The sequence below is a fragment of the Anolis carolinensis genome, chromosome 6 (assembly GCF_035594765.1).
Source record: "Anolis carolinensis isolate JA03-04 chromosome 6, rAnoCar3.1.pri, whole genome shotgun sequence".
NCBI classification, from domain to species: domain Eukaryota; kingdom Metazoa; phylum Chordata; class Lepidosauria; order Squamata; family Dactyloidae; genus Anolis; species Anolis carolinensis.
Genome location: NC_085846.1, coordinates 69,697,553 through 69,714,843, shown reverse-complemented (window position 1 = coordinate 69,714,843; position 17,291 = coordinate 69,697,553). Strand labels below are relative to the sequence as shown.

Below are 17,291 nucleotides of genomic sequence, written 5' to 3'. Positions count from 1 at the left end.
TCTTACTTGACAGGGTGCACAAGGAGAGGAGGGGGAGCCAGGTGTTCCTGGAGATGCTGGGCGACAAGGTCCACAGGTAATATGAAACTGTCTTGAGTTGTAACATTTGGAACATGCATAGACCTTTGGAGGATTCTGAGATCCAGAGTCCAAATTTGCCAAGCTAGGGTCTTCTTTTTATTATATTTGCAATGTTACTGTATCTTATTTTTAGTTTTAATGTACTAGGCATGCCTGAGGCGTTCTCTAGGCCTTCCAGCATAGAAGGGAGCCCAGTAGAGGCCATTTTGTTAGAAGTACTATTGGACCTGACACAATCTACATTTCAAGATCTAAGAACAAATCGCTTGGAACATATTTTTTCTTAAACCATAACATACAGATAGGCTTTGTTGAGCATTATGAGCTGAGGCAGTTTTGTCAGTTGGCCAGAGTTCCAAAACTAAGTTTGGATCCATATCCGGATGAATGCGAATAAAACATCTGCTACACTTTGACTCATTCTTGCCTTTGTTACCAGGGTTCTCCGGGCCGTCCAGGAGTACCGGGATTACCTGGACCAGAAGGTTTGCCAGGTCCCCGAGTAAGTATTAAAATGCTTTTGTTTTGTGTGTAAAATAGGTTTCATCATTTCCTACAAGGATGCACATAGGCTGTCACCTTGTTGATGACATACAATAATATAAGACAGACCAAACCATTGCAACTCACTTTTCTGGTCATGGTGGAGGTCAGAAACCAGTACTGACTGTGCAACAACTAGATTTCCTCCCAAATCTACTCTGCTATAAAAGGAACAATGTAAGATATGGAGACACTGGGGGCTGGTCTGGAGTATTGCTACTCTAAACTAAAAAGGTAAAGGTAAAGGTTTCCCCTGATGTTAAGTCCAGTCATGATCAACTCTGGGGGTTGGTACTCATCTCCATTTCTAAGCCAAAGAGCCGGCATTGTCCATAGACACCTCCAGGTCATGTGGCTGGCATGACTGCATGGAGCGCCGTTACCTTCCCACCGGAGCGGTACCTATTGAGCTACTCACATTTGCATGTTTTCGAACTGCTAGGTTGGCAGAAGCTGGGGCTAACAGCGGGCGCTCATTCCGCTCCCGGGATTTGAACCTGGCACCTTTTGGTCCGCAAGTTCAGCAGCTCAGCGCTTTAACACACTGTGCCACCAGGGGCCCCTAAACTGGTTGTGGATTAAATGGCTCATGTAGATGCGCCCTAAATTAACAGACTGCAAACTACTTTTGTATTTTGAACTCAGTTTGTAGTAACTGAAATAAGCTGAGGAGGAAAGAAGGAAAGTGGGAGAAGAAGAGCGAAAGTGGAACTTTTCCAATAGCAGAGGATCATTCAAGACAAATCAGGACAGTTGGAGGTTATACAAGTCAAATAAATGAGCTTTCATAAGTGCAAACAGACATACAATATACTTTTCAAAACAGCATTCTCACCATTACATTTCCCCCTCCCTCCTGCTTTTGCCCCGAGAATCAGATATGAGGGGCAGACCCTGAAGTCTGGGAGAACCTATTAATCAGATGTGGACTAAAATTTTAAAAACGAATGAATAACTTCAATCCCTGCCATAATGAGTGCATATCCTTGTTTTCCTGCGTGGTGAATTTAACAGGCATCATTCGGGGCAGTTGGAAACCTGGATATGATTATAGAGAAAACATAAAAGCTATTTAACTGGCTGCCAGTGATTGTTGTGGTCAGAAAGGCCATTATCCGTGAAAAGAGATTTTGCCAAGAATTTTGTCTTTTGAGAAGAAGCCAGGAATTGCTTTTTATAAATATGACTTTCAATATGTGTTTCTGATTGGAGGGCATTCCAGGAATTGATGGTGTACCTGGTGCAAGAGGGAAACTAGGACACACAGGTCACAAGGTAAAAGTTCCTTCTTTTAAAAAGACTCGTTCGTGCTTTTGACAAACTGTCTGAATGAATTACTTGTGAACTAAAATGTAGCCTTCATTTTTTCGCCCGTAATATGAGAACGGTATAAAAATATCTGTGAGTAGCAATTGATCAAAGCTTTAAATACTTTTTTTATACTTGGAAAATGTCAGTCCTTTGGAGCTGTTATTTTGGTATGAATTTCACTTATTATTAGTCCATTAACTGGACGCAATTCAAAGTACTCTAATGCCCTAAATTACTTGGGATTTTTAGGGTATATAATCCCATAAAAACAGCAACTTTTAGTTGTCTGGAACTCACCAAACTGATGTTGAGTGAAAACAGTTTTTTCAGCTCTTCTACAAAATGGCTGGCAAATTGTGGAGCTAATAACAGTGACCTTTTCTGTCAGATTTCATTCATTCTGCTTTGCATTTTTAGGAAAAATAATCAGGGCTAACATATATATTCTGTTTTTATTATCTACCATTCAAATGACATAAATGAGGATAGGGAACTGAATGGGAGCCAGGGTCAATCACTCTATAGCAAACCAAATACCTCTGCTTCCTTCTGTAGTATATTTGAATATGGTGTCAGGAAGTGATGCACTGTCACCATTTTGAGATGAAGATATTTGGAGTTAATACACAGTTCTGAGGTGGTTGTGGTTTCCGGGGTGGGTTCTGTAAGATTTTGGGACAAGAATTTCCTGAAAATTGTGGGGGGCTTTGTGGGATTTGGGGTTCAAAGGGCCACTCAAATTGGACGCACACAATGAGTGTGCCGTCGCACCTGGGGCTGTACTCTTAGTGAAAGAGGCATGGACGTGACATCTTTCCCCAGGGGATTGCTTCTTGCCCTCCTTTAGGGAAACTGGAACTCCCAAGGACCAAAACACTGCAGATAACTCAAAAACTGGGTTTATTCTTCACAAAGGGGGTAAAAGAAAATATACATTACAGTCTTTGATTGTTTAAGTCCATGAAGCTTGTCCAGATCCCTCTTTCTCTGGCTGTGAATGCCGGAGCAAACCCAGCCTCAGTCCAATGACCTATGTCTGAAGACAAGCGTCTTCCTCTGTTGCCAAAGGACTGATGTGAAGGCGCTTGAGACTCCTCAACGTTGTTCAGGTTGGCCCTGAACATGAAGTGTGAGTCCCAAGGGTAAGAACCTCAGAATTGATGCTGAGAGGTAACTTTTGAAGGGCTTTTTGAGCCAAGCCTCTCTTTCACGTCCATCCGATAAGAGAACTTGCTGATGGAATGAAAAGAGGAAACACTGTCCTACTTCAGGAAGAGGTGGAGCCAACAGTTTAGCTGAGTAAGCAATATAACAGGTACAAACAACATTGATTGACAGATATAAATAACCAATCCAACTACATTTACAGGGTAAGGGCAAAATCAGGCATGATACAACAATTCAAATCTTGAAACTTATAGTTCCAACATATAGATGGCGCCACTCGCGCCGTCACAATGAGCCACTCTAGATCCGCCCTTTTTGCCTTTTCTCATAGGAATATATTCTTCTTTCACAGCTATGGTAGGTTTATGCTAGAATGAAGAGCTGCCATGCTCTATTCCTACTGTCAACCTTTTAGTCCCATGTAAAAGATGAACACCATTCAGTATCATCAACAGTATGTCAGGAGAAGGCAGCACTAGACTCTTTCCTCCTGATATCTGTTTTTCTGAATGAAAGGCATTGTGTTGTACAAATAAACCATTCCATTCAAATAAATAGTCTATCATCTCATTGAGAACTGATTTAGTAAGTCCACAGGAATTCTAGTAATGTTGACAGGCTACTAATCTCAGTCTCTCTTATGTTATAAAAGGGTGAACATGGTGATCCTGGAGCAAAAGGCCTATCGGGGTCATTTGGACCAAGAGGCTTACCTGTGAGTTTCACCTTTCTGATTTTGTCTCTGTACTAGATCACCTAGATTGATTTAACTTTTCATTCATTATATATTTCTTCAAAATAGGAGTATATACATGCCCCTTTTGGGGACTATCCCACCACGCAGGTAAATGTATTTCAAGATGCAGGGAAAAGGCAAGTCTTTGAGATCAGAACAGGTAGCACTTTGCTAAACTATTTGGCAAAGTTATGTTAAAACAATTGACTGAATTATCCACAATAAACCAAAAATCAGGTCTGTTAGTGCATGGGGTACAGATTAATAAGATTAATTAATAAGAACATCAACTCTGGCCTTGTCCTACTCAACTGCTGAATATGCCTGCCCTGTTTGGCACAAGTCTGCCCATGCGAAGCAAGTGAAGATAGCACTGAACAAAACATGTAGAATATCTTAAACCTACCTGTTGGTAGACTCTATAAGCTAGCTGCTATTGCCCCTCCTCCCTGATGTGCGATGGGAAGTTGCTGCCAACTATGAGAAAAATAAGGTTGAACACTATGAAAGCCATCCACTACATGTAGATTTGTGTCTCTTTCCAGTAGACTCAAATCAAGGGAAAGTTTCATGAGAACCACCACTCCTCTTCATGTTCCCCCAGCAACAGCAAGACTATCCCTCTGGGCAGCTAAACCAGGAAATCCCAATTGAATGGTCCCCCACGAGGGTTTACCTCAGGCAGGGCCATAGCCAGAAAAAAATTTCGGGGGGGGGGGGGTTGAAAATTTGGGGGGGGGGGTTTAACCCCTAGCACACACCCCTACCCGCTACAAACCTGTCAATATCTGCTTGTGATAGTGCCTGGAGGGGCTCTTAATGTTTTGTGTCTCATAGACTTAGCATGGGGATTTGGCTAACCAGTTAAAATTCATGAGTAAACCAGGTTTTTTTTATAACCTGAAAAATGGGGGGGGGGGGGGGGTTGAACCCCTAAAACCGCCCCTTCGGTACAGGCCTGCGTCCAGGGGCAAACCAAGAATGGGCAACTTGGAAATCCTTGAACAAATTCAGAAGTTGTGTTGGGAGATCAAAAGACAACCTAGCTAAATGGCACTACCTAGAAAAATCTTCCACCTTGTGAGATTGTGGAGCAGAACAAACAACTCAGCATCTGTGTTGTCGAAGGCTTTCATGGCCAGGATCACAGGGTTGTTGTGTGTCTTTCGGGCTGTGTGGCCATGTTCCAGAAGCATTCTCTCCTGACGTTTCGCCCACATCTATGGCAGGCATCCTCAGAGGTTGTGAGGTCACAACCTCTGAGGATGCCTGCCATAGATGTGGGCGAAACGTCAGGAGAGAATGCTTCTGGAACATGGCCACACAGCCCGAAAGACACACAACAACCCCAACTCAGCATCTGTAGGCTTGCCCACAATGCCCGGTCTCATGCACAGAGGAAGAACTTTTTAAAGCGGTCGCTGTTGCCTGTTTTTGGTCTAAAATTATTTAGCTGCTTGTGTTCTCTCTATTCTATCAGTTTTATACTTGTTTATTTATGCAATGCTTTTGATACAAAATAAATAAATCAGGTCTGCCGGTAGAAAGACCCAGTGTTAAAACTTGGTTTGAATCCATTTTTGAGGAAATGAAATATGGGTGTCTCCAAATTTGCAACTATTAACCCAGCACAAATTTTATCTCTAATACAAACAATTTGTTACTGACTTCAGCACTATACTTAGAGACTGGGAAGAATTAAAGATGTTATGTCTATGGTGTGTGGTTTGCTCACATTTGGAATAAACAAATTCTCCTATATTATTTAAGGGATGAAATGGACCTTTTGTGGGAGGGAGATTTTGTAGGTCTTGTTTCTTCATGGGTTTAATTTATGCAAACATCTGCTTCCCATATACACACTTATTAAAGTTAAAGTGCTTTTATTCACAACTGTCCTGTTCGAATGTATCTCCTCCTATGAGCCTACTAGAACTTTAAGATCATCTGGGAAGGCCCTGCTCTCAGTTCCACCTACGTCACAGGCACGACTGGTGGGGACGAGAGACAGGGCCTTCTCAGTGGTGGCTCCTCGGCTGTGGAACTCCCTCCCCAACAACATTCAGCAGGCTCCATCCCTTCTGGGCTTTAGAAAGAAGCTAAAGACCTGGTTATGCGCACAAACGTTTCACAAATAAATTTTTCACGGCTTCAACATGGCCTGGTTCATGGATTATGTGCAAGATTTTTGGACAAATGGATTTATGCACTATGATTAAAGTTTTGTATATTGTTTCATGTGTTTTAATGCCTAATTGCCTTTAATTGCTCTATGTTTTAATCTATTGTATTGTTGTTTTATCGGCATTGAATCTTGCCAGATCTGTAAGCTGCCTTGAGTCCCCTTGGGTGAGAAAGGCAGGATAGAAATGATGCAAATAAATAAATAAACTGTTTTGATACTTGTGATGCCCTATACTCACCCTTTTGAACTCCCTTTCTTAGTGGAAAGGCAGGTTTTAAACAAACAAACCAACAAATTTTAGCAGGAGAGCTATCTCAAGATATTTTTCTGCCTGAGGTGAAAAGCCACTCCTGGTAGAAGTCAGTGGTTTCAACATCATTATCAACATCCTTTGCTACCTCAAATTTTCTGCTTGAAGCCGTTGCCTTATGCTACATAATTATCATGCCTTAAATCTTACAATTCACTTTCTTTTCATTTGTTCATTCCTTTCAGGGACAAGACGGTAACCATGGATATGGTCTACAAGGAAGGAAGGGAGCAAAGGTGGGAATGCGATTATTAGGTTTGGGACACAGTCTACACATTGTACAATGACCCTATTCTAACTAGTGCAATGATGGGCAACCTTTTGCGCTTGGTGTGTCAAAATTCACCAAAAAGCCTAGCATGACTTGGGTGGTGTTTCACTTCGAGGAAAAAACCCATAATTTTGCAATATGTATAGTTTAAATAACAAAAATATATAATTGTAATATATAACTGTATTTAATAAATCATAACTATTTACTACCATTATTTCCATGTACAACAATCTATGGTAGCTCATGCAGTTTCCACGCTAATTTTTCTCTATTCTAGTTTCAATGTAGTCACGAATAATGAATAATATAATAATAATATAATAGTAATAATATGATAATATACTACAGTAATATATATATATATATATATATATATATATATATATATAAAATGTGTAATGTGCATAATTCCTATAGAGTAAACAACAAAACCACTTGACGAAATCACACCAAATTTGGCCACAAAAGACATAGTCATCCAATCAATCTGCATACGGCAGCGTGTCAGCAAAAATGGCTAGGCATGTCAGTGCTGACACGCGTGTCATAAGTTGGCCATCACTGAACTAGTGGAAGGGATGAATAAGCATTGCAATCTGTTCTGAAAATATTTAATCAATTTCTCTTAAGGTTCTGTAGATGTTCCTTGTGGACCATGAGCCAAGTGGTTATAGCAGTTCAGTGAACTTCTGTGACAACTAATAACACTGGCCAACACACATTTTGGTGGCTTAAATGTTAAATTTGTTTCTGGGTATATTTGACTGTCCGATTCCGAAAATGGCACCAGTTTTCCCCTATCAGCTTGAACATATTCCATTATACCAGTCTCAATCTGCACACTCATAAAAAACCATGATAACTTAAGAAACTTACAGCTGATGGGCTCTATCGGATACAATTTTCTGAATCAGCACCCCAAATAACCCCAGGAATAAGCCTAAAAACCAAGATACCAAGAAAATTATTTTGCGTTGGGCTGTGTAATCATAATTGACTGATGCACTGGGATGGGGTGCTTAAATTCTGAACTTGGGTAAACAGCAGGAGATTCTTTGGACTTGCCTCTTATTTTTTCTGTACCCAAAGCAAACAGCTTCACCACACCATTTCTTTGTGTATGAAAGTTGCAATACGTCCAAGTCATGATAAATGGTTGTGACTAGAAGAGAAGCAAGGTTTCAGTTTAAGACTGTAAACCTCAGTACTGCTAATGAGCATTGGCGAATGAGCCTTTTGGATAAGGCAATGCCAACACTGCTAATATATTTAGTTAATAAGTTTTAAAAAACCACAAAAATCAGCTATCTTGTGAAACAAGCCACATGTAGGTAACATTAAACCAAATGCCTTCTTTATCTCCAATACCAGGGACTAGCTGGATTTCCTGGAAACCCTGGACCACAGGTATACTTGCACTAGAGAGTGAAAAGTTACTAGAAAAGGCTTCATGTTTTTACTTAATTGTTTATATGTTATATACAGTAGAGTCTCACTTATCCAACGTCCTGGATTATCCAACACATTTTTGTAGTCAATGTTTCAATACATCATGATATTTTGGTGCTAAATTCGTAAATACAGTAATTACTGCTTAGCATTACTGCATATTGAACTACCTTTTCTGTCAAATTTGTTGTATAACATGATGTTTTGGTGCTTAATTTGTAAAATCATAACCTAATTTGATGTTTAATAGGCTTTGCCTTAATCCTTCCTTATTATCCAACATATTCACTTATCCAACATTCTGCTGGCCCATTTATGTTGGATAAGGGAGACTCTACTGTATTCAATTCAATCAATTTACATTGAAAAGGATGAAAATAACTATTACATTTATGTTCAATGGCCCTTCAAATTTAATCTAAATGGACATACTAAAAGCCTTATCAGAAAGAAAATATTTATCAGAATATAATTAATGGTTGCATCCCCCATGCCCTTGTCCCTGTTTGGAACTTGAGAGAGAAGAAAAAGAGGTGTATAATTTTTTATAAACCCATTTCTCATTCATTCACTCATTCATTCATTCATTCATTCATTATCACTCCCATATATTTGCATCTCCTGGCCCTATTTCTGGAGTTTACTAACTCTTACACGGAGAGCACATGAAGTCTCCCACCTGAGGGAGATTAGACTAGTTCCATCCCTTCTGTGTTTCTAAAGTTTATGAAGATGGTGTTGTTTTACATGTCCTCTTCATCTTAAAATTAGGCATATCCGCTCTAGCTGTTTTCAAAACCTTTTGTTTGTAGTTTGGTTCTGTCAAAGGAGTTTGCAAGCACGAGTGATGGGAATGAGTGACAGGGCCTTCTCAGTGGTAGCCCCTCGTTTGTGCAACTCCCTCCCTAGTGAAATCAGATTGGCCTCCTCCCTTCTGTCCTTTTGGAAAAAAACTCAGAACATGGCCCTGGGACCAGGCATTTGAGCAGCAAATACAGCAATAATAATAAGAACTATTTATGTGTCTGATAATGGCCAGACCCTGGACTGTGACCTAGACTTGTGTAATTTTAAATGATGTTTTATAATTGATGTTTTAATTATCTGTTTTAATTGTAATATGTTTTTATAATTGTTGTTTTGGCATCTAATGATTGCCAGTTGTGAAGCCGCCCTGAGTCCCCCCCATCCCCGGGAAATACTGGCAGCCACTGGGGAGGCCCTCTCTCATGTTCTTATCAATCATACTTGGCTGAGATCTTACAGTAGACCCAGTGAAATTAATAGGACTTAAGTAACTTGTATGGCAAAGTATCAATCCAACTGACAGTTTTTAATGAATTTTAAGTCATTGTTGCTTATTGATACATAATCTTTATTTTGTAAGTTGCTATGAAATAACTTCTGGGATGGGGTGGGATATAAGGTGTAAAGCAGTGGTTCTCAACCTGTGGGTCCCCAGGTGTTTTGGCCTACAATTCCCAGAAATCACAGTCTGTTAAGAGTCAGACGCCAGCCAATATAAACAACTCAGTTTATTGCAAAAACAACACAAAGGAGCCTAAGAAACAATCAAAAGAGGCTTAAAAACACTTTCTCTTCAGTGTGAGATTATAATGTCCAAAAAGAACTCAAAAAATCCAAACTCAGGATATAATCTGGATTATCCTGGGAGATAATCCAGATTATATCCTGGGAGATAATCCAGATTAAAACAAATTTAGTTGAAAAAGCTGGAAACTCGCTCCACCTGCTGGTTTGTCACGCCCCTGGCTGCGAGAGCACTGGAAACCAATACACTGAGGCCAATAACAGTCTAATATCTTTATTAAGGAATTAGTAAATTAGAACAAAAATAAGCAGAAAATATAGTTCATCAATAGACCTTTCAGGGAAGGTCAAATATAGTCCAGTAATATATTGTCCAGTATATAATATTAGAGTTCAAAGTTATAATCCAAAACCAAAACACACTCAAACTTCCAAACAGTTTGAGTGGGGAAAATGTCCAAGATTTTACTAGAGTTCAAAGGAATTGAAGACAAGACTAGATACTCGACACGATGATGCAAGGCTGGAATCACGGCGAAACAAGACAAGGAACACGGCAAGGCAAGGCATGACAAGACTGGAAGGTAGCGGACTTAAATGCAGTCCACACTTGGCTGTAAACGAAGCTAATCCTTTGAACTGACTCGTTGACTCTGCGCTGACTAGCCAGCGCACAGAACTTTTAAGGAACTTCAAATCTCTGCACAGAGCAGGTGTCCAACTACTCTTTTCCCAAGGGAAAAGAGCTAAAACAAACATCTCCACCAGATGTGATCCTCCCCGAGAGTTCTCAGGGGAAAATAGGTTAATCAAGAGATTCCCTTGCTGCTAATCTCGCACTTCGTCTTTGTCCCGCTCTCTCCTGTCTGTCCGTTTGCACAAACATTCTCCGATCAAAGGGGGGAGAGCTGGGAAGAGAAGACTCCGTTCCAAGGTCCTTTTTAATGAGCACTGAACTGGAATTGTCAATAGGGAACATCTGGAACGGGGCAGAGTCTTGCTGAATTGGCACTAAACCTGTTTCCTCATTATTGTCCACAATGGAGTCAGGTTCACGGCCCAGGGGTCCATGGGACATCACATGATTGGAGCTAAACAAACACAGGAAAGCTACCAGCAGTTACCCACAGTGACTAATGGCCACGCAATGCCCCAAAACGTAGTTAAAGCTAAACCGCGTTGTAAAGGAGAAGTCACAGCCGCCACATCCGGTCCGCGTCATTAGGGAGAGTCACAGGCATCGAGTTCCAGTCCAAGTCATCAGGGAGAAGCCAGAGTCACAGAATTTCAGTCCAAGGTAAACACAAAGAGTCAAAGCGACGGAGGCAAGCCGGCAGCTAATGCATAAAACCAACACAGGACAATCCAGCACAAACCCACACAATGCCAGCCCATGTTGCCACTTAAAAACCCGGGTTAACACTTACGTCCCAAAGCAGTCTTCCAAACACGTCTTCTGAAACAGAGATCCCGAAAAGCGCCCAACAAAACACCTTGCCGATTGCAAAGTTACATTAGCAACAAACTTACTTTTATCTACAAATCCTCCTCCAAACTTGAGCCAGCCAACTTGAGCTGGTTGCTGCAAATCCTCATCAGAGCTGGAGTCGCCCAATGCCCCACTTCCAGCTACAGCCCTTCTACGATCTCTCCAGCCAGACCACCTTCTATCTGAACCCATAACTCCCCAGGACCCATCTGTATCTTCTCTGTGCCATCCTTCAAATGTACCACTGCTTGTGGGTTCCTCAAGAATCTCCCGGATCTCCTGAACCCTAGTCCACTCCATCCCCTCACTCCCAGAGTCTGACATCCCATCCTCCTGACTCCCAGCCCCACAATCTCCTTCAAAACCCTCAAAGGTATCATCATCAGTGGGTTCCATAAGTATTTCCCGGATTCTCTTCCTTTGTTGCTCCCCATCAGAGTCTTGCTCACGAGTCGTCTTCCTGCCTCTTCTAATACAACTAGTAGGATCTCTACTTGAACACAGCCAGTTTACCAGCTGTTAGGATTCCTGGGAGTTGAAGGCCAAAGCATGTGGGGACCCACAGGTTGAGAACCACTGGTGTAAAGGAAAGCAAACACTGGAGTTTCAGAGGCATGATTTGGAGTGAGGCTGCAGCATGACCTCAATTCAAACTTTGTTGTTTTGTAGTTTTTAAAGAAACAAATATATAATGGTGAACACTGAGTGCATACACAACATCTTAAATAGTCCTTTCTTGCAAAATCCTACTTCTGATTTTTTTGTAGGGGGAAGATGGTGACCTTGGCATTCCAGGGGATAAAGGAGCAAAAGGAACTAGAGGACAAAGAGTGAGGATGATAAGCGCTTATTAATGTTGACCTTTTCTGCTCAAGAAAGATTTTTATTATTTTTATTTTGAAGACTGTATTATCTTAAAATTGTACACCTACAATATGTAAGCATAATGTGCATTCATGCTCAATATATTTGCAATATAAATCCGTTACAATGGTATCACATTAGTGACCTTGAACTGAAAATTGATATTGTGCATCAGACAAAAGCTTCCAAGCATTTCCACTGGGGAACTTGCACATGCTTAAGATTCTGGTGGGATTCTGGTTAGGGCTTGAATCATAGATCTTCAGGATACATACACAACAGAGTGTGTATGTAGGTGAAAATGAAGATAGGGAGGGAGTTTCTACCTAATGCAATGCCATATATCTGTTGTAGATTTTGCCCTATATCTAATATCCAGATTAATACATTTCCTATACTTGTCTTTTATGAAGTCTGAACCAACTAACCAACTCTTTTATGACAGCTTTAATGATTTCTTTGCATTTTAAAAGGCTAGTCCTGGAATGCCAGGGGAAACAGGGAATCGAGGAAGCCGAGGTCCACTTGGAAGAATGGTAATATAGAAGTGATATTAAACATAGCTAAAACAAAGTTGACATGCTATATATATATATATTAGTTACCAGGAAGGCACAATATAAATCTAGCCACATCATCATCATCATCATCACCACCACCACCACCATCATCATCATCATCACCATCATCATCATTTTATTACTTATCCACCTCTCCTTGTAATGTGAGGTGGCTTTCAACGTAGCTAGAAGAAAAAATCATATTAATATATGTATTTTGTAGAAATATTAAAATGCATTTCTACAAAATACATATGTTAAAATGCACAGAACAATGCTGAAAATATAGTGGACACAAGACATTAGTTTAAAATGCATGATTAAAATTGTCTGGGTAGGCCTGCCAGAAGAGATAGATCTTCAATTGTATCTTAAATTTCAACAGCTGATCTAGCTATCGGAGCTGTTCCGGCAGAAAATTCCACAGTTTGTTCAATTCAAATTGTGTTTACCTCTTCAAGAATATTTGAATCCACATGCATTTGGAAAAAAATCCGCTGAAATTAATTTAAAAAAAGGGTATTTTTGTGATGAGAGAATAATATTGAATTTTATCTAAAGGACAGGTAACAGTACAAAAGTATGGAAGAAAACCCGGACCCAAGTTACTCCAAGTGAATCAGTGGGGCCGGGCTGTGGCGCAGGCTGGAGAGCAGCCTGCTGCAATAAATCACCTTGACCATGAGGTCATGAGTTCGAGGCCAGCCCTTGGCGGGGCGAGCACCCGTCAATTAAAAATAAAAAACAGCCCCTGCTCATTGCTGACCTAGCAACCCGAAAGATAGTTGCATCTATCAAGTAGGAAATAAGGTACCACTTATAAAAGTGGGGAGGCAAGTTTAACTAATTTACAAGGTTGGAATGAGGAAGTGAGGAAGTGCCGTCAGAGTGGATGATGAAGCAGCTGCTCCCCCCTGTGGCCAGAATCTAACATCCCCTCAGGAGAAGGTTAAATTGTCTCTGCGTCTGTCTGTCTCTGTCTCGGTTCGATGTGTTTATGGGCATTGGATGTTTGCCGTATATGTATATAATGTGATCCGCCCTGAGTCCCCTTCGGGGTGAGAAGGGCGGAATATAAATACTATAAATAAATAAATAAATAAATAAATAAATAAATAAATAAATATCAATTTCAGTTTGCAGTCAGAACTCTATTCCCAAAATAAATCCAGCAATTCAGTTCAAAAATTAGAGCAAACTCACTGCACAAGTGACATGGGAGTTGGCTGCTCCCAATGCTTGCTTTTATTCATATTTACCAAGTAATAACTCAGAAGGAAGGCACGTAAGTCTAATAAATAGTCATACAGAAAAATCAGTAGCTGTTTTGTAAATATATAAAGCTACATCCTCCAATATTTCATAGATTAACCCCAGGAAACATATGGTCAAATAAGACTGAAAGAGCAGTCAAGATGGCACAAAATATTAATGTGGAAGAACACTCGAGGAGAGACTGCAGCAGTTTGCTTTGCCTGAGTTTACTAAGAAGGGCAAAACTGTGGATTCACTAGTGCAGGATGGACAACTTTAGATGAATTTTAAAAGGAGGATTCATGGACAGTTCTGAGTCACGATAGCTGTGTTTTGTCCTCAGTATCAGAGCTAGTAAAGCTTTCTCGGTGATAGCATTTGTGTAGCATGAGCCGGAGGATCCTGTTACCCTGTGCCTTATTTGTGGATTTCTGGCTGGGCATTTTGAGCATAGAAGGATGGCCTCCATCATCATTTGGTTTGATTCAACAGGATTCTTCTTATATTCTCATGTTTTTATATTTCGTGTTTTTCAGGGCCCTAAAGGCCAAAAAGGCATAACAGCTATGACGGTATGTAATCAACTCTATTTCCACATATAGTATAAAATATATCCAAGATTATTTCTTAATCAGTAAATGCAAAATAAAATCTAAGAGAATGTCTTACCTACTGAACTTCAAAAGCTCTTATCAAATAGCCAATGGATTAAAGATTATATGGGAAGAATGGCAAACTTAAGTTGCAACTTTGAACCTACTCTTGTTCCATTTGATATTGTGCCAGTGAGACAATTGCTATAAACATTTACAATGGAAGCCGTATCACATGTTCAGGTTCTGAAGCTGCTGTCTTGTATACACAAACACATTGAATTTAGTAAAACTTCTTAATTTTTTAAAAAATCGTAAGATAGCATTGTTAATGAAGCCATCTTGTTTTTTTTTTCTTATCTATAGCCTTGTGAACTTGTTAACCTTACTAGAGGAAATTGCCGTAAGTAATGACTTCTCTTTGCACTAAAAACAAGTTTAAGGAACTAGGCAATGTGTCCTATAAAATGTAATTTTAATTCAGTTTAGGGTGCTTGCATTGAGTTTATTTAATCTTGGAATATCTTTGACTGTAGTAGATCCCTTAGTAGTTAGAGGCTTAGTCAAAAGAGATGTGAAGATATTTCAAAACATTTCTTTTCCACTTAAATTGTATCTGATGCCAACTGGAAGGCAGCATAGTTGTATCAACAAGAAAGTTTTAAGCTCTCTGTACGCAGCCCCCGTTAGCGATAGAGCTGTTGCATTCTGAAACCAACTACTATTTTCATGCTCCCTTCAAAGGCAGATGTATTACAGTACTCCAGACATGATGTAACTTAGGTATGTGTCAACCTGGCCAATTTTGCATTCTGCAGCAATAGGAATAGTTGGCACTCTGACCTCAGTTTAGCAAAGTCACTCCTGGCCACTGCTGTGATCTGAGTGTATATGCCTTATTCAGAAGAATCTTCAAAATAGGTTCTTATTTGTTGTATGTCTTTCGGGCTGTGTGGCCATGTTCCAGAAGTATTCTCTCCTGACGTTTCGCCCACATCTATGGCAGGCATCCTCAGAGGTTGTGAGGCATGGATAAACTAGGCAAGGAAGGTAAATATATATCTGTGGAGAGCAGGGTGTGACAAGAGTCCTTTGTCAGCTGGAAGCCAGCGTTAATGTTGCAATTAATCACCCTAATTAGCATTGGAAAGGTTTGTCTCTTGCCTGGGGGGCATCCTTTGTTCAGAGTCATTAGCCGTCCTTGGGGCTCCTCTGCCCTCAGAGTGTTGCTTCCCATCTACTGTTCTGATTTTTGAATTTTTTTTAAATACTGGTAGCCAGATTTTGTTCATTTTCATGATTTCCTCCTTTCTGTTGAAGTTGTCCACATGTTTGTGGATTTCAGTGGCTTCTCTGTGTAGTCTGACATGATATTTGTTGGAGTGGTCAAGCATTTCTGTGTTCTCAAATAATATACTGTGTCCAGGTTGGTTCATCAAGTGCTCTGCTATGGCTGATTTCTCTGGTTGAGTGAGTCTGCAGTGCCTTTCATGTTCTTTGACTCGTGTTTGGGCACTACGTTTGGTGGTCCCTATGTAGACTTGTCCACAGCTGCATGGTATCCGGTAGACTCCTGCAGAGTCTACCCAAACACGAGTCAAAGAACATGAAAGGCACTGCAGACTAATTCAACCAGAGAAACTAGGCACAAGTTGCTATTGCTATTTATTAAATAAGCCTTCACTCAAAGATAGAAAAACTTAGCTATTCCAATGCAAGAAGACTGGCTTTTGAAGATATATGAGTTAGCTGAGATGGACAAATTAACAATGCTGATCAACGAGAAATCCTTGACCGCTTTTAAGAAAGACTGGGATGTATATTTACCACCTTTTTACACTGAAGATGGGGACAAAATTCTACTGTTGGTTTTCTGACTTAGAAGAGTGTTATTAAAAGCAGAAAGGCGGTTATATAGCAATATTTCAAGGAAATAGTAAATGGAGAAATGGAAACTAACAGCTAGATACTGCGAGACTGAAACACATCCTACACATATTATTCTATGTGTAGGATGTGTTTAGTAGGATTGCATGGGATGCTAGTGGTTAGAACAATTGTGTAGGATTGAGTTTGTTGTTGCTTTGGATTGTGTTTTATATCAAGAAAAAAATGTCTGTTGTATGTTTTTAAGAAAGGTATGGTCCTTTCATTTTGTGAAATCTGTCTTTCCATACACATCTTTGTCTGATTGATTGTAGTTTTGTTTTGTTGAATAAAAAATAGTTATTAAAGAAAACTAAATAAGCCTTAATGGCAAATTTCTTGGAATGATTTAATGATTTTATATTCTGGGCTTAATTCAGAACCAAGCAGTCTTTGGCCTAAACACTACCAATGTAATTTCACCCCTTCTTGTGCTGGTGGCACAGTGTGTTAAAGCACTGAGCTGCTGAACTTGCGGACCGAAAGGTCCCAGGTTCAAATCCCGGGAGCTAAATGAGCAGCCGCTGTTAGCCCCAGCTCCTGCCAACCTAGCAGTTTGAAAACATGCAAATGTGAGTAGATCAATAGGTACCACTCTGGCGGGAAGGTAACAGCACTCCATGCAGTCATGCCGGCCACATGACCTTGGAGGTGTCTATGGACAACGCCGGCTCTTCGGCTAAGAAATGGAGATGAGCACCAACCCCCAGAGTCAGTCACAACTGGACTTAACGTCAGGGGAAACCTTTACCTTTACTGTGCTGTTACTATGCTTTATCTAAAGCTATGACTTTTGATTTGATGTTAAAAGAAGCTACCTACTCTATACAAGCTGAGTTTGGGTTTTGTTGAGATATTTTTCAATGTACAAATCTGATAAATTAAAACAACTTTCTTTTTTATCACGTCTAGCTTGCTGTATAGGTAAGTAGCTTTGCATTGATCTTATTTCAGAGTTTAGAGACAAGCCTGATATTTACATACTGAGAGTTATATTC

General features: G+C 40.2%; 1 protein-coding gene across 2 annotated transcripts in view; it reads left to right on the top strand.

The window, feature by feature from the left end:
* LOC103279150 (collagen alpha-6(VI) chain) overlaps positions 1 to 17,291 on the top strand; it is a 99,900-nt gene that overhangs the window by 59,748 nt on the left and 22,861 nt on the right. The window contains exons 23-33 of one of the 2 annotated variants that reach the window (XM_062958014.1): positions 14 to 76; positions 521 to 583; positions 1,837 to 1,899; positions 3,755 to 3,817; positions 6,519 to 6,569; positions 7,979 to 8,014; positions 11,864 to 11,926; positions 12,434 to 12,496; positions 14,311 to 14,346; positions 14,734 to 14,770; positions 17,206 to 17,217. In XM_062958014.1, coding sequence (XP_062814084.1) covers positions 14 to 76; positions 521 to 583; positions 1,837 to 1,899; positions 3,755 to 3,817; positions 6,519 to 6,569; positions 7,979 to 8,014; positions 11,864 to 11,926; positions 12,434 to 12,496; positions 14,311 to 14,346; positions 14,734 to 14,770; positions 17,206 to 17,217 — 550 coding nt within the window. The remainder of the gene's footprint in view (positions 1 to 13; positions 77 to 520; positions 584 to 1,836; positions 1,900 to 3,754; positions 3,818 to 6,518; positions 6,570 to 7,978; positions 8,015 to 11,863; positions 11,927 to 12,433; positions 12,497 to 14,310; positions 14,347 to 14,733; positions 14,771 to 17,205; positions 17,218 to 17,291) is intronic. The other variant, XM_062958015.1, reaches the window with a different exon arrangement.